At 44.4% G+C, this 22,337-nt stretch overlaps 2 protein-coding genes across 3 annotated transcripts in view; both read left to right on the top strand.

Annotated features, from left to right (window-relative positions):
• The first annotated feature begins 27 nt into the window (after window positions 1-27).
• Window positions 28-8,473, top strand: rnf115b (ring finger protein 115b). The gene is made up of 9 exons (XM_005740676.1): window positions 28-423; window positions 2,029-2,087; window positions 2,233-2,293; window positions 2,383-2,597; window positions 3,948-4,016; window positions 4,144-4,222; window positions 4,387-4,480; window positions 7,656-7,771; window positions 7,911-8,473. Exons 1-9 carry the CDS (start codon window positions 298-300, stop codon window positions 8,031-8,033), a joined length of 942 nt encoding a protein of 313 aa, XP_005740733.1. The 5' UTR covers window positions 28-297; the 3' UTR covers window positions 8,034-8,473.
• Window positions 8,474-10,793: 2,320 nt separating this feature from the next.
• The window catches only part of ash1l (ash1 (absent, small, or homeotic)-like (Drosophila)), a 31,599-nt gene continuing 20,055 nt past the window's right edge, over window positions 10,794-22,337 (top strand). For both annotated transcript variants that reach the window (XR_001290471.1, XM_005740675.2), the window contains exons 1-4: window positions 10,794-11,087; window positions 11,907-12,020; window positions 15,241-16,055; window positions 16,893-21,351. Coding sequence is in view for 1 of the 2 variants with exons in the window: in XM_005740675.2 (XP_005740732.1) it covers window positions 15,450-16,055; window positions 16,893-21,351 (5,065 nt within the window). In the remaining variant the exon portion in view is untranslated. The remainder of the gene's footprint in view (window positions 11,088-11,906; window positions 12,021-15,240; window positions 16,056-16,892; window positions 21,352-22,337) is intronic.

Genomic DNA, 22,337 nt, shown 5'->3' with positions numbered 1-22,337 from the left:
ACTGAAAGGAAACTACATCCTTGGTGTCATGCTTACAACTTGTTGCTTAAATTTAAGGGTGGCTGCAACTTGATCTTTGCGGCTGCCACCAGAGGAAGATCGAGTCCGCCGGTTACATATTTTTCTAAACACGTTTATTATTGGCATAACCAGTCTAGAGAAACCCTTCATGCGTTTTGCTTATCAAAACGTCAGTGTGAAGATTGTGTCCTCTCAAAAAGGTCTTAGTTTGGTTTTGGGACACATCAACACCCTCCTGGACCGCTCTGATCCGTCTGACAGCCGTCTGAGACTTTTATGGGCTGCCACAGCTACGTCAGGGACTGCGCTTCTGTTGCCGTGAAGATGGCGGAGGCTGGGGATACGCCACAAGTCCGGTTTTTCTGTCACTGCTGTAAATGTGAAACAAACCCCAAACTCCCGGTGAGTTGCTTTGGAGAGTGTTTTTGCTCCACACGTGCTGGCCTGAGCATCACCCACGATTTCTCCTCCCCGGAGGGTGTGGAATTAATATTAACCGATTCTTCAAACCGATTTAACTGATTGATTAGTAACTATTATCTCCAAAACCTATAATAATTGGAACCCTTAAAGCACACATGTGGCTATGGCGGCCAGTCTTTGGCTTTTCGTGTGCACACAGCGAGTACTGAAGTCTTATTAGAGCGGGTGAGGGAGTAAAATGTGGCGATTCACGTTGCCATATTTAGAAGCGCCACTGTTGGCCACTTTGTGTCTAGTTGTCTCCCGTCAGCTGTGTGTAAGAGAAGTCAGAGGGGCGTGTAGGTGTCGCCACATTTACCACCAGGATTTAAAAAATATTTCTCCATTGCTGTTTAATGACACACGTTCAGCTTGATGTGGCGGACTGAAAGGTTGAACTTCGTTTACTTTGAGTCAGTTTCTCTTGGAGGTAAAACGGAGAGCGCACAGTGGAGCGCATTTGTTGCGCAGCTGGCACTTTTCGTGGCGTAATTACGCACTGGTATTAGGTGACGCAGAACGAAAACGCACGTTAGCAGGATTTTAGGAATACGCCCGACTTTCTGTTGTTATTCCTTTTGGTTTGAGGGTGTCCCTAAAGTAATACTTTATTTATTAAATCAACGTCTAAATGATTGGATGTTCATAATACCAGCAAACAAAATTCTAAAGTAAATACTGAATCCTTTCTTTTATTGTATATATATCTGTTAAAATCAATATAAAGGGCTGTACTTATATAACCTGTTGTGCTCATTTTGTGCTCTTACTACAAACTAGGCTGATGCACTCACACGCACATTTATACAAGCACTCTTTTCGATGCCTAAGCGCTTTTTGCCTAATATTCACATACACACTTGCACTCCAATGAATGCATCCGGGTTCAATATCTTGCCCAAGGATACTTTGACATTCAGACTAAGGAAAATCAAACCAACAACTTTCAGGATAGTAGACAAACCGATCTACCTCCTGACACTCAGGAAGAGGGTATATTTTTTAAACATAGTCTGAAAATACTTCAAACAGACTATCTAATTCAGTATTGAACTGCAAAGTTCCTCCCAGGTCAACCCTGCCAAACAGCATGTGGCTTTCTTATAGTGGCTGCTTGGCATTGTGCTTTTAAAGTTGTGTTTTCAGTTATAAACACTGAAAAGTCAATCACAATGCTGCAGCTCTGGTATCTTAAACAATAGAGACAGTGAGTATGCACAACATACGACCACACTATGACCACTCCTGGATGGTAAAGCATATTGAAGCCCATCTTCGTGGCTGTATTGAGACTGACACTGTCTACACTACAGTGAAGAGAGATGAAACTTGACTGGCCTGCGCAGATCACCTCCAGAATAAAAACCAGGACGTCGGCTGTGTGCCAAAAATTTGTATTCAACTCCAGCCCAATCCCTGCAGCCAGCCTCTAAAATTTTGCGGACAGGCTTGCCTGAGGATTAGCAGATTAATGCCTGTACTTATGAAATGAAATGGCAGTGACAGTAAACGAGCTTATTATAAAAAAGCTTTTCTGTCTTTGAGGATTTCGTATGCCCCAGATGTGACTCTGGCTTCATTGAGGAAGTAACAGAAGACTCCAGGTATGGCTTTCTCTGATTTAAAAAAAAAAAAAAAAAAAGGAACACGTGAAAGCATTTTAAATATACCTCGTTAAAGAATGATAATGAGTGAAGCATGTATGAATTTTCCATTTAACACCACTGACAGATTTTCTTTACTGTCTAGTCTCCTGCAGACCAGCAGAGCATCTGTTCCCAGTGAAGATTCAAACTCACTGCTCTCAGAAGTACGTCCTAACAAATGGCATTTTAATAGGAACACTCCTCTTTCTCTAAAGCTTTGTTTGACACATTGCTTCTCTGGTCTCTCGCCAAGTTATGGCAGCTGCTGTTTATGGAGCGCTCTGCTCTGCTGTCGCATCCGCCCTCCTCCGAGTCCGACCCTGATGACGGTGAGCAGGGATCTGCTGGTCAGAGCCGTCTTCTTCCAGTATCACCGGGGCCTGCTGAGGCCACAGAACCAGAGTCTCCTTCCAACCCGGAGCAAGAGACACCGTCTAGGACCTTCGAACAAAGGCCTGCAGTTGAAGGGTGTGTGAACATGGTATACAGAAACATGACCGCAAGGGTGCTGTGTTATCGATACAGAAACTACAGCCAAAGAGAAATGAAAACCAAGATCAATAACAAGACCAAAACTTTAATATCATGCATATACTACCAGTTTCAAACTACGTTTGTTTAAATCGGTGAACAACCTCATTACAGGTTCAGATTTGTGAAAATATACTGACCTTTACCTTCCAATTCACAGGTAATATTTTAATTTCTTATATTTGTGAAGTTTTCACATGTAAGGATACCTCAGTAATGATTTAATATTTCCAGTGATAAACACAGACTCCCAAATGAAACAGATATAACCGCTGTGATTTTGGTCTCTGCATTTTGAATCCAATCCCAGTTTTGTGCAGCCAGAAGTGACCGTGTTTAGATGAGAGAGTGAAGTGCTCATCAGCCGACGCTGCAGATATAGTCCACTAATTACTGCGTAGTGTAATGGTTTACACTTTTTCTTGGCAAGTGAAAGGTTGGTGGTTCAATTACAGCTGGAGATACAAATCTCTCAAACGTCCAGAGCTAACCACTGAGCTCTTGTGAAAAGCTGCAGCTTAGTCGCTTTCAGCGCTGCATACTAATAAAATACTATTTTGAAGGGCAACACTATCCACAGAAGCCAAAACCAGTTTCTCTATCAGGTTGTAAGCATTCTTTTCAGTGTTGTAAAGTTTGAAATTAAAATATGGGAGTCTGTGGGGACTGACTTGATTTTGGAGTGAAGTGGCCATTAGAGGAATTGCAGTTTTTGGTGTTTTCACACTGACTTCATTGTTCAGCCCCTTGGACAGCATGAGCAAAGGGTGGATCTTACTGAGAACCCACGGGACACTCCCCACTCACTGAGTAGTGACTTACCAATCCCACAGAAGGCACACCCTAAACTTTAGGGTATGCTTTAGGGCCTAAAGCATACCTTGCTTTTTGTCCTCAATTTTGAGTCATATTGGGTTGATTAAAAAAAAAACATCACTTTGTATTCAGTAAGACATGAAAATAGCAAATGAGATCATAAACTCATCAGAAAAGTACTTTCTGACAACTTTTTACAGGTGGAAACATTCATCCTTTATATACAGTCTATGCTTTTAATCATTATCCTTCCCTTTACACATGCATGCAGTCAAAAACAGTTCAGTATCAGACTAAGTGTATATTGGATGATACGTACTATAGAGAACAGCTTTATACGTCGGTTGATGTTTAAAGCTGTTGACTTTACTAAGTCCAACTAAAATAAAGTGACTGTATGATCTGAAGCTGTGAACATACAGTAAAGCCTGGTTTAAGCACTCTAAAGCTGTCCGTTTCTGCTCATTTAAGGATGGTGCAGCAGTTCTTGGCTGGCCTGTTTGCCAACAACGGAAACCCCGGCGCTGCACCAGCTGCACTGTAAACAGTTTTAATTTTAGATTTCACATCACTTGCTCTTGAATTAATCTAAAGTTGTGTGACAACCGCCCCCTCTCTCACGCGCCCTCTTGTTTTGTTCTGCTCTCCCTTTTGGTTCGTTTCTCAGATCCAGCATGCTTCAGTTGTACTCAAACCCTGGAGATTATGCGTGGGGTCAGAGCGGTCTTGACTCTGTCATCACGGAGGTCAGTGACACCAGAGCTAGTGTCTATGAAGCGCTGCGCTAGCATCGTTACTTCATTGTTTTCTTTTATTGAAACACTCACATAAAATCATTTGCACACAATTCTCCATTCATCTGTTCACCTATTTGTAGTCGTACCACTCATTTCTCTTCCTACTCACACAGTTATTAGGACAGTTGGAGAACACAGGTCCACCCCCAGCAGAAAAGGAGATGATCTCATCCCTGCCAACCGTTTGCATCTCTCAAGAACAGACAGGTGGGAATTCCAGTATGGCACATGTACACCGGATCACATGATCTCTCCAGTACAGCTCAGTAGCTTTTTAAAAATTTTGACATATGACATTGGAATTTGCATAAGATACACATACAGTCCTTCTGCATTTCTTTTACTTTTGATATTTTCTGCCCTTCCTCCTCTTTCCTCACTCCGTAATTACTTCTTTACTTTCCTTGTTCTGAGGATTAAATGGTTTAAGTTGAAGAAAGGAAGAATGTTGCACAGAGCTGAGTTGAGACAGGCCCTGGGTGGTAGGGAAGAGTTACCAGATGACTGGGAAAGTACAGCTGAAGTGGTGAGGGAACCCGCCGAAAAAGTGTATCCTCTAGACCAGGTGTGTCAAACATGAAGCCCGGAGACCAGAATCGGCCCGGTCAAGATAAATGTGCCATAGAGATCCAGCCCACTGGACAACTCTGGAAAATGTGAAGGCGTGCAGAAGTGATTTTGACTGTTTAACTGTATTTTCACAAGTTTTACACCTTTTCTAATAATAAAGACCTCCCCACACCAAAGTAATTAAGTAATGGATAAACAGTTAAATCACAGTGGAAAAACAGAAAGCGGTTTCTTTTACGTAATCTTCTATAGAAGTGTCTGACTTTTTTTCTCTAAATTAACCAAAACTTTATACTTTAAACTACCAGAACTTTTTTATCATTTAGTTTTACTGGTCCGGTTAACTTAAACTCAAACTGGGCTGTATGTGGCCCATGGCGTTTGATATCCCTGCTCTAGACAGAGGAAAGAAGACTAGACGACTTGGTGGTAGAATGAATGAAGAAGTAAAGTGCAGTATTTGAAGAAAAAGTGGGATAGTCAGGGAGATTATGAAAGTTTGGAGGCTCGGCGTACGGCAAAGAGAGAATAAGATAAGATAAGATAACCTTTATTAGTCCCACACATGGGAAATTTGTTTTGTTACGGCAGAAAGTGGACAGTGCAAAGTTACATGGGATATGGGGAATGGGATACGAATAAGATACTGTACACAATAGAATAGAATAAAATAAAATACTATATACAATAGAATAAAATAGAATACAACTACAAATAGAAGTGGAAAACGCAAAGGGAAAAAGCTTACAGTGAGTTGTATATAAAGCTGGACACTAAGGAAGGAGAGAAGGACATGCTTTCCTCAAGATGGAAAGGATGTGCAGCAGGTTAGGGTGATCAAGAATAGAAATGGTAATGGCTAATGAATATAGTCAAGGATGAAATTAAGACTTTGAAGAGCTGATGAATGAAGAAAATGAGAAGATTAAAATGGTGGTTTGTCCAGATTACATACCTGTGAAGGTATGGAGACGTCTAGGAGAGAGGGCAGTAGACTTTTTAACCAGATTGTTTAACACAGTTTTGGAAAGTGAGAGAATGCTGGAGGAATGCTGGAGAAGTGTACTGCTAAGTGATTTTTAAAGAAAAAGTCATGGGATGGTGATGTAGTAACTACAGAGTGATAAAGCTGAAGAAACATACTATGAAGATACAGGAAAGAGTTGTTGAAGTTAGGGCAAGAAGAAAGCTGTTGATCAGTGAGCAGCAGTATGGGTTCATGCTGAGGAAGGGCACTGCACATGTGATATTTGCTTTGAGAGTATTTATTAGGAAATACAGAGAAGGTCTACGTGGGTGTAGATAAGATACCAATAGAGGAAATGTGGTACTGCATGAGGAAGTCAGGAGTGGCAGAGAAGTACATAAGGGTGGTGCAGGACTTTTATGAGGACAATGAGACAGTAGTGAGGTATGCAGTAGAAGTGACAAATGGATTCAAGATGGGGTGGAATTACATCAGGGAGCACCACTGAGTCCCTTCTTGTTTACGGTGGTGATGAACAGGCTGGCTGATGAGGCCAGGAAGGAGTCTCTATGGACTATGATGCTCACAGACGACACTGTGAGAGTAGAGAGGCCAGGGAGCAGGTGGAGGTATGACCTGGAGAGAAGATGAATGAAAGTCAGTAGAAGGAAGCAGGTGGGACAAGTGTCAGGGATTTATTTACAGAACAATAGCAGTAAGAGTGAAAGGGTAAGGTTGTGAGACCTGCTGTGATGTATGGTTTGGAGACAGTGATAAAAATACAGGAGGCAGATTTGTGGATGTCTCAGATTTGACGATGCTTAGATTTTTGTTAGGAGTGACCAGCATGGGCCAGATTAGAAATGAGTACATCAGAGGGACAGCTCAGGTTAGGATAGTGGATATAATTGGACAAAGGATGCTTAAGATGGCGCTGCTATGCAGGAGGAAAAGAAAAAGACTACAGAGAAGATTCATGGATACAGTGAAGGACATGCAGAGGGTTGGTGTAACAGAAGAGGGAGCTAAGGACAGGGTGAAATGGAGGCAGATGATCCTCTGTGGTGACCCCTAATGAGAGCAGCTGGAAGATGAAGACTTGAATTTCTTTGTTGTGTCTTTCTTGTAATACTCCTACCAGTAATTATTTTACCTTTCATAGGTTTCCTCATGCTGTCTTTTCCTCTTATTTTTGTTTTTCTCACGTTCCTTGCCTCCTCATAGCATTTATTTATTCTTTCACTATTCCTACATTTCCTTTCCTCTTCCTCTTATCACCATCATCCTATATCTATTTTCCCTCTCCTATATTTTCCTCCCTCTCTTATCTTTCCTTTCCTTTAGCTATGTTCCCTTTACACCTGCTGTGTTTCTGTAATTTATATCTAGCTCCTCTTCCTTCTTATTTCTCTGTTTTCTTTCTGTCGTCTGTTTTCTTTTCTCCTCTCACTGTGCTTACTCCCTGTCTATTGCAGTTATTTTACTTTTCCTTATTTATGTCCTTGTAGCTTTACTTTCCTTCTCCTGTATTATTTATCTCCTTCCATCTTTCCTTCCCTCATCATATTTCTTTCCTACCTCTTACGTTCCTCTCCCTACTTTTATCTTCTTTATACTGCCCATTATCCTTTCCACTAATCTTTCCTTGTTTCATCTTTGTTGTAAAAAGAGACCACTTAATATTATGTATTGAGAACTATGTTATAAATCATATTAAGTATATAGTCTGTACCACCTTGTTACACTGTAATAGTCTACAGACCTGTCTAATAACTGGATTTTTTTTGGTTTTGTCTTCTTCCACATACTCGTTCATACTTTTTCCTTCCATTTCTTCCCTGTTAGATTGCAGACTGGAGTGTCCGGTTTGCAGGGAAGAATATTCATTAGGGGAAACTGTAAGGAAGCTTCCCTGCCTTCATTACTTCCACAGTGAATGTATAGTGCCGTGGCTGGAGCTGGTAAGGCTGCGGTCAGTGGGTTTGAGGGGTTTAAAGGTCTGGTAATAAAAATAAAAGATTTCCCAGATTGTAGCATGCTATAAAGAGTGTTGTGTCACATAGTTTCTGCTGATTAACAAGAGTTTTTCTACTCTCAAAGCACGACACTTGCCCCGTGTGCCGCAAAAGCCTCGATGGCGTCGACAACAGCCTCCCGCCCACATCGGAACCCGCAGAAGCCCGCTCCCTCAGGACAGAGCAACAGGAGAGGCAGGCGATCTGAGAAACGTGAAGACAACTCTACTTCATTTTACAGTTTTCAGGAGTCACGCCTCCCACGTCGGAAATTTTGCTCCCCACATCAGCTGCTTTTAAATAAAACAGATGTGTCAGAGTCATAATTTGCAGCTTTAACTCTCACTTGGTTCACGCATCTCTGCTTAAGGAACTTCTACTCCAGCATAGTTACCATTTTATGCTACATCTGAGAGTTTGCTGACAAAATTCAGAGGTGATGTGTCCTCCTTGTTACGCTGCACTCTTAGGTGGTTTTCCGAATGACTGATTTTGATGTCATGAACTAATCCCCACTGAGCTATCTGTGGCTGTCAAAGAGGAACTCACAGAATTATGCATTATTCTCTTGGTAAGAGAGTTTCTTAATGCAGTATATTGTTGACCTTTTACCTGTGTACAGCCATTATTAAAGCCCAACCCAGTGATCTTTACTGTCCTCTGTCTTTTCTCCCTAACATATCTGAGATTTAGAAGCAGATATTAACCAGTCACTTAGAAAAACATAGTGTTTCCCAAACTTTCTAAGCCAAAAACTGGTCATTCTACAGAGCCCACAGTTTTTATAAAAACGTAACAATAAAAAAGGTCCGTGTTCAATTTTATTTAAGGGCAGCGTAATGGCATCAGCAAGATACGCTTTCTTTATTTTCCCTTAAAAAAGAAGAAGAAGAAGATTCATTTATCTTGGTTTCAGTTCACATTTTCAACTGGTTATGTGCACAGCAACACTGGGGCCTGCCCCACAGCTCAAAAACCACTGGATTAAGATATAATTATGTGCATATCTGCCAGTTCTATTTGTCTCTTTTGCATTTTGTGGTCAGTAACTGCTCGATGACATTGTCCATTTGAAACCTCTGTATGCTTTAACAGGAATTCATACCAAAAACAAACAAAAAAAACCCCCACATAGCTCTTCTTCAGAAAATAGTCACATTATATAGTCAAACTGCTCGTCTAAGATATCAATCTATTAGTGTATGACAGCAGAGGAATTGTCACAAATTTTATGAATTAATATGACTCATTTATTAAGCAAAAATTATGAGCATTCACTTGTTTCAGACCCCAAATGTTATCTAAGCTGCTTTTTCCCTGCTTTATATAGTTTCAAACAGCAGCGATCAGTTAACTGAACATGCATGTGTTTGGACTATGGGAGCAAGCTGGAATTCCCAGGTAACCCATGTAGGCACGAGGAGAACATGAAATTTCACGCAGAGAGGCCGTAGTATCTCTTTTTCTATCTGCTTAAACCAGTCTGTCCATTTTCCTCTGAGATCAACTAGACATTTATGCTCACTTGATATTTTCTCCACTTCAGACAATTCTCTGTAAACTCTAGAGATGTTAGTGTGTGAAAATCCCAGTAGATCAGCAGTTTCTGAAACATTCAGACTATCCTGTCATGAACTAACAACCACGCAATCAAAGCCACTTAAATCACCTTTCTCCCACATTCTGATACTTGGTTTGAACTCTTGCAGGCCATCTTGATCAAGTCCACATGCCTATGCATTGAGCTGTGTTATTGGCTGACCTTTTTGGTTAATGAGCAGGTGGACAGATGCACCTTATAAAGTGGTCAGTAAGCATATAAATAAGTATGATTTAGTACAGTGGCTACTGTCCTTACAAGTGGGAGCCCAGCTGCAGTGGTTTTAAAAGTGCAGCACAAACAGTGCTTAGCTGTGTATTCATTAGAGATGCAACATTAAATGTATTAATCCCTAACCAGTACAGCTGCTGTCCATATATATCTACACTGTGATCCGTAGGGAGCAGGTGGAAGAGAGCCTGGAGAGGTGGAGGTATGTTCTGGAGAGAGAGCGAATGAAAGAAAGTAGAAGTAAAACAGAATACGTGTGTGTGAATAAGAGGGAGGTAGGTGTAACAATGAAGCTGCAATGAGCAGGGGTAGTAGTTAGGGTAGATGCCATTAAATGACTGAGGTTAATCATTCAAAACAAAGGACAGCGCTGGAGAGAGGGGAAGAAGAGAGGGCAGGCAGGGATGAGTGGGTGGAGACGCGTCAGGGATGATTTGGGGCAAGAGTGAAGGGGAAGGTTTACAAGACCTAGTACGGTGTACGCTTTGGAGACAGTTGCACTGATAAAAAGCCAGGAAGTGGCAGAGCTGAATATGCTATAAGATTTTTATTGGGAGCTGCCAGGATGGACAAAATTATAAATGAGGATATTAGTTATAGTTTGGACGTGTGTAGAGGAGGGATGCGGAGCTGCGAGGCAGGAAGAAAAGAGGACAACCTCAGAGAAGTGTGACAGAAGCAGATGCTAGAGATCAGGTGAGACAGAATCAAATAAAAGAAAAATTTTTCTTGACAGTTTTAAATCATTTAATCAGCTTTTTATTATTATCCAGAAAAAACAAATACAAAAATGTAATAGCCAAAAACCAAACAAGCAATAAAAAAGGAAAGGATAAAAAAAAAAAACAACGCCAGAGGGTGATCGATTAGTCGCCCAATCCATCAGAGTCGAACATGACAACAGAGGGCAGGATGGTTTATTTATAGGCTTGACCCCTTGAAAGGAGGCACGAAACCGGGATTTGACAGTTGACTGTTGCGCACCGCCAAACACACCCTCGCCCTAGTGCAACCGAAAATAGCGAAATAATGAAACACAGTCATTTTTGTCAATGACTGGGGACCGCAGGAACCGCGTACAACCGACATTTGCTCTCTTCTCCTCACCTCCTCTCCTCTCCCCTCCGCCCTCCTCGGTCCGTCCTCCTTCCCTCCCTCCCTCCTCTCAGGGACCGAGAATGCCCGTGTTGTACTGACACAGTAGCGATACGGGCTGAGCAGACATGGAGGCCCGATTGACGAGAGAGGCCCGCGCTGACACATCCAGGCCCAGCTAATGGTGTGTCGGAGTGGATTTCGGAGCATCTCGGGAGATATTACGGATACCAGTCGCCGTGAGGAAAAAAGGATTTAGGCACCGAGGACGAAGAAATAAGAGGGAGATCCATTTCGGGTCTCTGTTGATTCAACGCAGCCGCCATTTTGTTGACAGTTAGTGTTTTTTTTTTTTAAATAACCCACACAGCCCTGCATCCTTTTATTTTATACCGCCGGAATATAAGTCCCTGTTTTTGTTTTACTCGCGTTTTTAAGCAGATTTAATTGCGCGTTTGTCTTTGAGGTAACGTTGGGAGATTATTTTCTGGTTTAGCTCACTTGCTAGTGCATCGCTAGCCGTCGTAGCTGAGATGTAGTAACACGAGTGCCTGCGAGAATGTGACGGAGATGCAAGATTATGTACATCACTTGTCCCGGGTTGTGTCACTTTCACTCGGTTTACACAAATTGTATGAAAGCTGTAGGCGTTTGTTATTCATTTGCTGCCTACACGGCGTCTAAGTTAAGTGAAATGTGCTTAAATAGCTCTCAAACAGGCTGCTGTAGATGGCTAGTTAGCTGCTGCCAATGCCATTGATACAGACTGTAGCCCCGTGTCTATTATTGGACTGATTGTACGGGCTGACTCTTTACAAAATAAACAACACTTTCGTGATGCATGGGGTTATATTAAGCTCCAAGTGGCGATCTATTACTTTACCGCTCCGGCTGTTAGTGCTAAGTGTTGTGGAAATAAAATTGTTAAGGGGGAGCGAGTGGGGGTGCTTTGCATGTTGGCACTCAGCAACTTTGTGTCTTGGAGCTTGGCAAGGTTAACGATCAATTTTAGTGAGTGGTCAGGAGCTGTGTGCAGTGGTTTCCGTTTGAGGTTGTTTGTAATACTCCTACAACAGCGTTGAGATATATTTAAACTGTAGCCCTTTTTAAATTGTTCTGATCATGTTTTTTTTTATTTTCATTTTGGCTTTTCAGCTGTTGGAAGATAATTTTAATAAAAGGGGGGGGGAAATGTGGCCACCACGTTGATACACAAGAAGACAGGACACAGCCAAATAATGTGAACACCGTTTCTGGACTATTTCAGAGGTGAGTGGAAATGATGCACATTGATAGGTGTTGTTTACGCAGGAGTAGACGTCTTCCCACCCCAAAAGCATGCTTGCAGAACCGCATGTAGATACTCGGTTTCTTTTGTATTAAGACAGTAATTACGAGTATGACTAGATAAGGGCAGTTACGGGGGAAATTAGGGCTGATCGGTTCGCAGACTCATGAGTTGGTCCCTTGAGGGGCTGTGTTGACTGCACAGGAAACCGAAAGCAGATAACATTATTTGGTTTGCTCACTCATGCTCTGGTTAGCCATGTTTCTTCTTGTTCTAAATTAAAGTGCACGCATGTTTTTGCGCTGTACTGGAAGTCCTCTGGTTGAACTTCCCTGAGCTGCTGGGGGAGATGTTTGCACGGTGCAGGTGTGAATGACACCTGCCTCTCTGTTCCGCTTTGTCGCAGCGAGTTAACGGAGTTTAATCATTGTCCCCGCTTCTTTCTTTTTTAAAGCAACGGTCTGTTACAATTCTATAGCACTTCCGCTGCTGGGTGATACAAAGCAGCGGCGGCAGTGGTGGTGCTGGTGGTTGTAGTAGTAGAGGAATTTGCCTGCTTCCACCCCCTCCTCTGAGCACGGCCCTGTAGTAATACTAGTGGAGCTCTGGAAATGACAGGGAGCTCTCAGGGCAGACGCCAGCCCTCATGTGAATGATGCAGGGGGTGGGTTGGTTGGTGGGTGGGTGGGATACTATTGCTATGGCCAAAGGGAAATAAGCAGTTATGAACAACGTGTGCAAAAGTGAGGAGGGAGTGAAAGGAGGGAGGGAGTAAAGGGGGGAAGAAATGAGAGAGGGGGAGCAGGAGTTGTTTACTACGTTCCTCCCTGCTCTGCTATTTCTTAGGTTGTTGGAGTGAAATTGATGTTGAATCTTGTCGTTTTTCTTTTGGCATTTGTTTGCGTTCATAGCATTGCATACTGGTCTTCTCAGAAAACAAAAGCAAAGGACAGACAGGCGTGACTAATATCAGCCTTCAAAACCACAAGTGTTGCTATTCAGTTGTTTTGCAGTATGACTATGGCAATGAAATGACTGTAGTGCAGTTTAACTGCTTCACATATACAAAAAGTACCTCAGCGCTAGACATGAAAATGATACACTTGAGTGTTAAGGCTGATCAATGAGAAATTAGAAAGCGATGTGGCCTGGTGTCAGATTATCAGCAGGGGAGCGAATGCCAGTAAATGACCTGACTTAGCTTGTTAGAGGTGAGGGGAATGTTTTGACTCTCTGGGAGGCTTTTCTGCCGACTTGTGTCACTAGCTGTCCACAGAGTTGGGTACTAAAGTGGCTTATTTTTGGCATTGCTGCTGTTATGCGACGGAAGCAGCTCCCATCACTGTGAGCATAAAAGAAAGAGGAGAACATTTGTCACTGTGTGTAAAAAGGACACAGGGAAAGGGAGTTGGTGGGGTGGGTGATGGGTGAAATGTGTTTTTGATTAAAGTGGGAACACAGTGACTTTAGTTTGTGTGCTGTTCTCAGTGCTTTCCAAGTTTGCGAAATCGAGGAGGAAGAGGATGGAAAAGCTTAAAGAAAACCGGGGGAAAGAACACCGAGATTGATGGAGTGTTAAAGAAAAGTGGGAGGTGTGATTTTCAGTGTGGTATGTGTAGCGAGGGGGAGTGTGCAGTTTTGAGGCAAAATGGAGTGAGTAATTGAAGTAAACACTGAAAGGACCATGTGGGGAACCGCAGGCAAGAATCCAAAAATTCTGCAGTGTTTACTGTGTGGTTTAAAAAAATCTCTACTACTGTTTTCCACTGTCATAATCCAAAACAAACATGGTGTAAGACTATAGCAAGGAAGATTTCCTTTTCCTTTTCCCCCCTCATCTTACCGTGATGCTTTACTGATGTGATGACTTGTATGACTTTCCTGAGGCTCCATTAAGTACCTCCTTTAGTGCTCTCCACTAATGTAGGATGCAGAAAAACCGCCGGCATGTTGACGCTTGATCACTCAGGCTGGAAAAGGCGGCTGGATCCTCTCGTCTAGTCCCAGAGACCTAGTGTGCTGAGGTCACAGTTCTGAATTGCCTCCAAATGACTTCACCCAGAGAAAGCACCTGCTTGGGGGCAAATCCGCATTAAATCACTCAGAGGCCGCGGGGAGCTGTAGACAACTTCATTGAATTGGGCTGTCCTCCCAAAGAGGACAATTAAGAAGCATGCTGCTCTCTGCTGCTAGCGTGTGAGCTGTGAGCTGTGAGCTGCCACTATCACAGGCAACCGTTTTCACTGCAGCTAATGAGAACACTTAAGGGATTGCTCATTCTGCATCTTACTCCGTAACACTTGGAAGGATGTGGCAGTGCTGTGGGATCAACTACTGACTCCAAGGAACACCAAAGAGCAAGCCAAACAAAATTTCAAGGGGGAAAATAGCCTCTAATGCCATCTGGAATGGCACGAGTGGCTATTTTCATTGTATTGTCAGACAAATGAACTATTGGGCCTGATTTTTACAATGTTATTACTTTTGGACTAAACTCCACTGGCTTCTAATTTATATCCATGCCCGTGACAGACACTTGCATGCAGTCATAGATGCGTTCTTGCCATTTCTGGGTTAGAGCTTGCTTGGCATTATGTTGACTTGTTGCTATCCCTGGTCTAGTTAAAGCCATATGACTGGTGGCTTTCACAGGCGTTTCTGACAAATGCTGTTGTCTTTAGCATCAGTCAAGGCCTTTTGATGTGCGCTGGCATAGTAAACTGAAAATTGTCATTCACCACTTTCTATGATCCTGCAATAATAATTTTTTTTCTTTTCAAAAAAAAAAATCCCCTAACCACACCTGGACCTGTCTCTAGGCACTTAGTTTGGAAGCCACTGCTCTAAAGTAAATCTGCTTTGGAAATCGCAGGTGGACAATTCAAAGTCCTTGTTCCTAAGGTTACATTTCTGAGGTGAGGTAGAAGGGACTTTGCTGTGTAAATAGGTCACAGATTGTTATAATCTATGAGGATGAGCGCACCATAAAAAGTGTCAGAGATGAGATGAAGGACACTCTAACCAAACAGATAATAAAATTGTTGCTCTCTGTCTGCCTTTCACCAGCGTTCATTTTAAGACTGTTTAAAACTGTCAGTGTTTCTGTTTTTCTATTTCAGTGACTAATGTGGGATTTATTTTTATCTTCTCTACCCTCCCTTTTCTTCTTTCTCTCCCCTCTACCTGTCCCTGGTCCTGCAGTTGAAGGACGGAGAAATAGGGCTGGACAGCCGAGGAAGGGAGAGAAGCCCTCAAAGCAAGGAGAGCTTCACCCTCACCGTTATCCCCCTCCCCCTTTCCCCCCTTCACCCTTATCCCATCCCCAGACAAAAACTCTACCTGGTATCCACATTAACCACTCCTTAAACTCCATAAACTTGTACCCCCCAACCCCCACCCCAAACAATCTAATGGATCAGAAGATTCAAGGGAGGACTGCAACTCCACCCCCTCTCCTGTCCGGTGCTCCCACAGGGGAGCGAGAGAAGGAGGGAGCGGGTGGGAAGAAAGAAGAAGAGGAGGAAAAGAAGAGGGACAGAGAGAAGGAGGGAACCCCCACCGCATCTGCTGGTGCAGGAGGCACAGGCGGGCCAGGAGGTGCCGGTGGTGACCAGTCCCATTTCTCCATCAAAGAGAGCAGCCTGTCTGAGGGCAATGTCAAACTGAAGATTGGCCTCCAGGCGAAACGCATGAAGAAGCCTCCTAAGATCCTGGAGAACTATGTGTGCCGACCGGCTTTCAGAGCCACTGTGAGGCATACGGGTCGTGGAGGAGGTAATGCCCGTGGAAACCGTGCAGGCGCCACAGGTGACGGGGCGGGCAGTCAGAGCCAGAGTCCTTCACAGGGCAGAGAAAAAGAGAGGGAAAAGAGTCCCAGTGTAAACAGACCACCCATCTCATCATCTTCAACAGCCCCAACTGCTAAAGCTCCCACACCACCTCCTCTAGCTCCTCCTCCTGCCAGCACTACCACCCTGACACCCTCCCAAATGAATGGGAACGCTCCGGCAAAAAAGGTATGGAGGCTAGATGCTGTGGATTTTATTTATTTTGGTTCAGCAGTGATTTTCCACTTTGAACAAAATTAAACATTCAGTGATGACAACTAGTATAATTATTTTCATTCACCTTACTTCCTTAAAATGTTATTGGTCAGCCACGGGTCTACAGCAAAGCTACTCTAGTAATCACAGTGTTATTACGCTAGTAAAGAGCAGAGCATAAATTTTACTTCAGTTTTCATTGTGTTCTCAGTTGGCTTGCCTCTATTCATCGCTCACTGGCCCCTTCAATCACCCTCCGTCTGTGTCGTCTGTCCTCTGCCTGGCTGTGTACTCTCCACCCCCATCCCCGCATGACCCCTTTCTCTCACTCTCCCTCTCTGTCCTCAGTCTGACCCTAATAAGTGTTATTGAGCTGAGGGTAACTTCCCCCTCTGGCCATGCCTGTGAAGCACCGTTGGAGTAAAGATCTTACCAATGAATGTGTAACATTCACTTGCTGCTGATACTTCCCATGTGTGTTGTCATGATGTGTGTCAGTTTCTGTTTTACGCTTTATTTTAAAATATTGCTTAATGTTGTGCAAGATTGCTTACATCTTAATTATGATGTACCTGGTGCTGTATATATCTAAAAGATAATATTTAACTTTAATATTGTACATTACCTTCTTCAAATTGCAAATCAAGCAGTCCTAGTTTGTGCCTCTGCTGCTTGTTTACCACATTCAAAATTATATATATATATAATTTAGAAATTTTGGTGGTGTGTTTGTTATTTCTTTACCATAATAATTATTCATCTCTATTATTCTCATTAATCCCTTGCCTTTTCTCCCCAACACCCTTCCAGGGTCCACCAAAGATGGATTGCAAGTCTGATTCAAAGTCAGACACAAAAGCAGCTACCACCACATCTGAGAGACCACTTAACCTTCACCGCCCTCCACCAGACAGCAAAACGCATTCCTCTGGGAAGAAAGCGCCAGCTCCGCAACCCAACCCCCGGACATCTTCACCATCTCCGCCATTATCTTTAACGAAAGAACCCAGCCTTGAAGGTGTTAAGCCTCCTCAATGCACCTACAGCACAGACAGTCAAAGAGATAAGGACAAAGGTCTTCAGAGTTGGGGAGCGCCAACCGTCACTGAAAAATTAGCTCAACTAATAGCAACTTGTCCACCATCCAAGACCCCTAAGCCAGCCAAACCTGCAAAGATTGATCCCAGCCCTCCTCTTCCGAGCTCAGGCTTTATGGCCCCTACAGCCAAGCAACGAGACAGAGCTTTGGCCAATAGGAACACATATTCAAGAATGGTTCACCTTTCTCCTCCACCTCCTGTGTCAAGACCACCTGGTCGGCCATATGGGTCTAGAAGCAAAGACAGTATTTTAGAAAATTCAACCACCCTGACGCCGCTGAGGAACGAGGACTTGGATGGGACTGGGAAAGCTGCTAGCAGCAACGGAAACAACAGTATCAGCATGAGCAGCACCAACAGCAGTAGTCGCAGCAACAGCCCAGCATTCACCTATGGCAATAACCGCCTGACAGTCCTGTCAAATGAAAGCAACAGTGACAGCAGCAACAGTAGCATTTCTAAGCAACCGTTACACCCTGCTCACTCCTTACCCCATACCACGTCACCTTCATTGTGTCCAATTTCATCATCTTCATCATCATCGGTGGAGCAGAGGACGGTGAGTGCAGTGAGTCACCTGGGCTCCCCTGTTCCCTCACAAGGACACCATGCACGAGAGTCTCCTGCCCTCGCAGAAGAAAGCAGTGCAGGTGAGCGAGAGCAAGACAGGGACATCCCCAGAGACTTATCCAAGTGCCCCCCTTCAGCAGCAACTGGAAGGCCAGAAGGGAAAGAGAAAGGGGGAAGCAACCAGTCAGTACGAGTTGAGAGGGGAAAAAGTTCTAGTCCAAGTAAACGTAGTCCCAACCAGGATAGTAACCGAAGCGGTTGGACTAGCAGTCCCACTGAGTCTATTAGACAAAGGACACCTTCCCCACTGGAGCCAGATGATGATGATGATGATGATGATGATGATGATGATGATGATGAAGATGATGATGATGATGAAGAAGAAAGCCCACAGACGCCTCTCAGAGATGACTCTCCTGATTCATCCCTAGACTCTCCAGCAGAGCAGGACAGCAAACCCCTTAAAAAGCGCAGGGGAAGAAAACCCCGCTGGACACGTGTTATGCTAAAGGCCCAAAGTCAGAGAAGCCCGGACAGTCTCTTCACTGAGAACAAAACCACCATGCCTTTATCTTCAAGCCTGGAAATTCCAACGCCACCAGTTAAAAGACCTGTAGGCAGGCCCCCAAATCCAAATAAGGTCAAACCAAATCCTGTGTCACAAAATTCAGTGTCACAGCTCTTCCCACCCCAGCCTAAAAAAAGAGGAAGGCCAAAGTCTAAAATGCCAAGGCTTGATGCACCGGCCCGTGGGAATCCCCCTAACAAGCTACAACCCTCTAAGGTCTTTTCATCTTTGTTGAAGTCCAAAGAAGAACAGGACCCACCTGTTCTTCACCCCGAGGTAGACTTAAACCCTCCTAAACCTATGCCTAGGAAACGTGGGCGCCCCAAGCGCCTTCCTCCTACTTTACCCCAGGAGGGTCAGCCTCCCACGTTGGCTCCAGAAGCAGGGGAAAGATTCCGCAACAAAGGAAATGGGCAGCTTATCATGAAAACTATTATTGGCAAAATCAATAAGATGAAAAGCGTTAAGCGGAAGCGTATTCTCAGTCAAATCCTTTTAGGCCCAAGGTCAGAAGACACCCCTAAAGGCACCACCAGTAGCATGGCTGCAACAGCAGAAGCTGCAACGCAGTCGTTGTCATCCCTAGCTGCTTCTTTTGGAGGAAAACTAGGGCCTCAAATTAATGTCAGTAAAAAGGGCACAATATACATGGGTAAAAGGAGAGGCCGTAAACCAAAAGTGGCAACTAATGTCTCAGCTACAATGTCACCTTCAGAAACCTTTATATCTCCAAACACCACTTCCCCTCTTCATCCCCATCAGTCACAGTCCCATCAGCAGCACCAGCTCTCCTCAGAGGTTTTTTCCTCACCCTCCCTCTCACAGTTGAGTGGAGGCCACAGTCCCATCAGCGATGGTAGCTTTGTGGAGCCAGGCTCAGTGCACTTCGCAGGTCACTCTCACTATTCCAACTCCCATCATAGTCATAACACGTTTTCGCTTCCTCCTCCAACCTTTTCAGCTCCTAATCCTCGTAACCCAGTCATGGGCTTGATGTCATCGTCTGGTGTCCCAGTAGCCTCCCAGAAAAAGTCATCTTGCCGTGGATATCATCACCACCATCACCATTATAGGCAGCACTACCATTATCATAAGCTTTCCCCTCCCAGGCCACTCCATCCCACCTCCCCTGCCCCTCTGAGTGAGCTAAAAGAAGCCACGCCATCACCAGTGAGTGAGTCACACAGCGAGGAGACGGTGCCCAGTGACAGTGGTATAGGGACAGACAATAACAGCACCTCTGACCGTGGTGAGAAAGCTGGAGGAGCAGGTGGCTTGGGTGCAATTGGCATCCCACCTGGGATGGGTGGTGGATTATTAATGCCAGGGGTCATGGGTTCAGCTATGGGTCCAGGGATGGGCATTAACTCAAGGGGCAGGCGTCGACACAGCAATGTACTTATGGAACATCCTTCACCGTCTCCATCACCCCATGGGACAAGGTCATCGCCTGATCCCCGAAGACCTCACCCAGCAGCTCCCGCCACAACCTTAGTGGGACACAAGGAGAAACATAAGCACAAATGCAAACGCCGAAGCCATGGCTGCCCCGGCTATGACAAGCTAAAGAGGCAGAAGAGGAAACGCAAGAAGAAGTACTTACAGCTACGCTCCCGACGGCTCGACCCAGACTTCCTCGCTGAGCTGGACGAGATTGTTGTGCGACTAAGTGAAATACGCATAACTCACCGCACCACAGGGCACCGGCTCGGAAGCGGAATAGGCATAGCAGCGGGATCAAGTAGAGTGCCAGGGGTGGGTGGCAGGGCTGCTGGCGCCATAGGAGGCACAGGTGGCCCTCCACCGCATCATTATGTTCACAGAGACCTCCTGCCTACAATCTTCAGGGTTAACTTTGGCAGCTTCTACTCTCATCCACCATACTCCTGTGACCCGTTGCACTATGTTCGTAAACCGGATATGAAGAAGAAACGTGGACGGCCTCCCAAACTGAGGGAGTCTATGTCTGAGGTTCCATTTGTACCTGGACTTGGATTCCCCCTTTCAAGTGGAGGCTTCTACCACCCCTCCTATGTTCCTTACTCATCAGGACCTCTGGGGTTGGGCTATTACAGAGGTTATCCTCCAGCAAGTGCGCTGTATCCCCACCCACACCACCAGTCACCCCATACGGCCCCATCACATCACACTCACCACTCACCGTCTTTCCCACCTCCCCCCACATCTTTCTTACATCATCACCACCCATCACATCTCCTGCTGAACCACTCAAAGTTTCACAAGAAAAAACACAAGCTGCTAAGGCAGGAGTACCTGGGAGCAGGACGGCCTCCTGTCCTATACCCACCCATGTCCTCTGAGCTCTCCTTCAACTGGCACCACAAACATAAACACAGGCACAAACACAGAGAACGCTGCGCTGAGGATGACAGGGAGGAAGCAGCAAGAGGTGGATCAGGGAGCCGAGCTAGTGCAGGGATTTCTGACAGTGGAACATCTGGGAAAGGAGAGCGAGTTAGTGGTTTGGGAATGGCAGAGGCTTTACAGCGATGCCGCTTTGGACGAGACACTTCCAGCACCAGTGCCAGCAAGCAAGCTGCCACTACCTCTGCTAACTCCCCCTCTTCTTCCTCATCCTCATCTGCTGAAAGGTACAAGCGCAAAGAGAGCTCCATGTCCTGTCTCGGACCTTCAAGGCTTGCATTGGGCAACAGCTCAAAGGGCCACTCAGCTGAGTCCTGGTTCAGAATAGGCAACTCTGAAGCAGACTACTCAAAGCTGTCACGGAGTCAATTGGCTCCTGGCCAGGGTTCCTTCTCAGACGGACGGGCAGAAGACCCAGCGGGCTGCTCGGACAGTGAGGATGAGGAGCCTCTCACTCCCACAGAGGATGTAGAAACCCACGATTCTCCAAAGCGTACAAATCTGTTTGCTTCAGCAATCACCCGCACTTCACTGAAAGGAGGCAGGAGCAGAAAGACTGATGTAGTTACAGAGAGCTCCAGCTTCTCTCACATGGACCGGCCAATGAGGAAGGAACACTCAACATCAGCAGAGAGGAGAGAGATGGGTAAGGCACTTTTGGAATCTCTGTTGTTTGGGTTAGGAATAATAAAAAAAAAACAAAAAACGAAACAAAAAAACATTTTCAGCTTTAGTTGACATTTATAGTAAAGGAGAATTTCTGGTGGTGGTTTATTTTGCTTTTTTTCTTCTTTATGTAGATCATAGGTAGTGATGGTGTATTTGGACGGCATTCCAATTAAATGTGCTCCTAGTGTACCCCATAGTAAAATTAATTTTATGGCAGAGCTTCAAAAAAAAAAAGTAAATGCAAAGTGGCAGGAAAACATAATTGCTTAATACCTTGCTTGAATAATCTTGGCATGTTTGTAGCATAGGTTATTAGAAACGTAATATTTTAAAGCAGCAGGGAGCAGTTTGCCTTCACCTCCTCTTGGATATTTCATCCATTAAATCCTTTATGATCTGTGTAGCTTTTCAAGCTTGTGTCTTTGATAACTTTTCTGTACAGAAAATCATTTGACCCAAATTAAATGTGACATTGTTAAAGGTTGCAGGAGTTAATTTTCCACCAAAATCATGCTTCCTAAAATAGTTCTGATGCAGTTGTATTGTGAATTCTGTGTCTAAATGTGATTGGCTGCTGTTTGATGGGCTTTATAGTTTTGGACAGCTCTGGCAAAACTGGCACAGTGTCCAATCATTTAGATCCGGCACTAACTCCTTTATGTGGGCAGCTGTTGCCATATGGCACAGCAACTGGGGTCTCAAATCCATACCTCACAACAAAACTGGAAAATTAACAATTCTCCAGTGTTAGGAAGAAAAAAAATACTAAGCTGGATGGGTCATTTATTTTAGTGAACAAGCCCACTTTAAAGACACAATGACATCTTGTTTGCATACGCTCTAACATTTGGTAGCTCTTAGTAGTGGTTACCAGCATGGCAAAAAAAGCATACATAATTGCTTAAACTAGCTCCTTTGTGTGTGTGGTTAGCCACAGTTATAGATATAGCATTTCTGCCAGGG

Source organism: Pundamilia nyererei, unplaced genomic scaffold (genome assembly GCF_000239375.1).
Source record: "Pundamilia nyererei isolate P.nyererei 1_Seehausen unplaced genomic scaffold, PunNye1.0 scaffold00102, whole genome shotgun sequence".
NCBI classification, from domain to species: domain Eukaryota; kingdom Metazoa; phylum Chordata; class Actinopteri; order Cichliformes; family Cichlidae; genus Pundamilia; species Pundamilia nyererei.
This window is presented reverse-complemented; position numbering and strand designations above follow the sequence as displayed.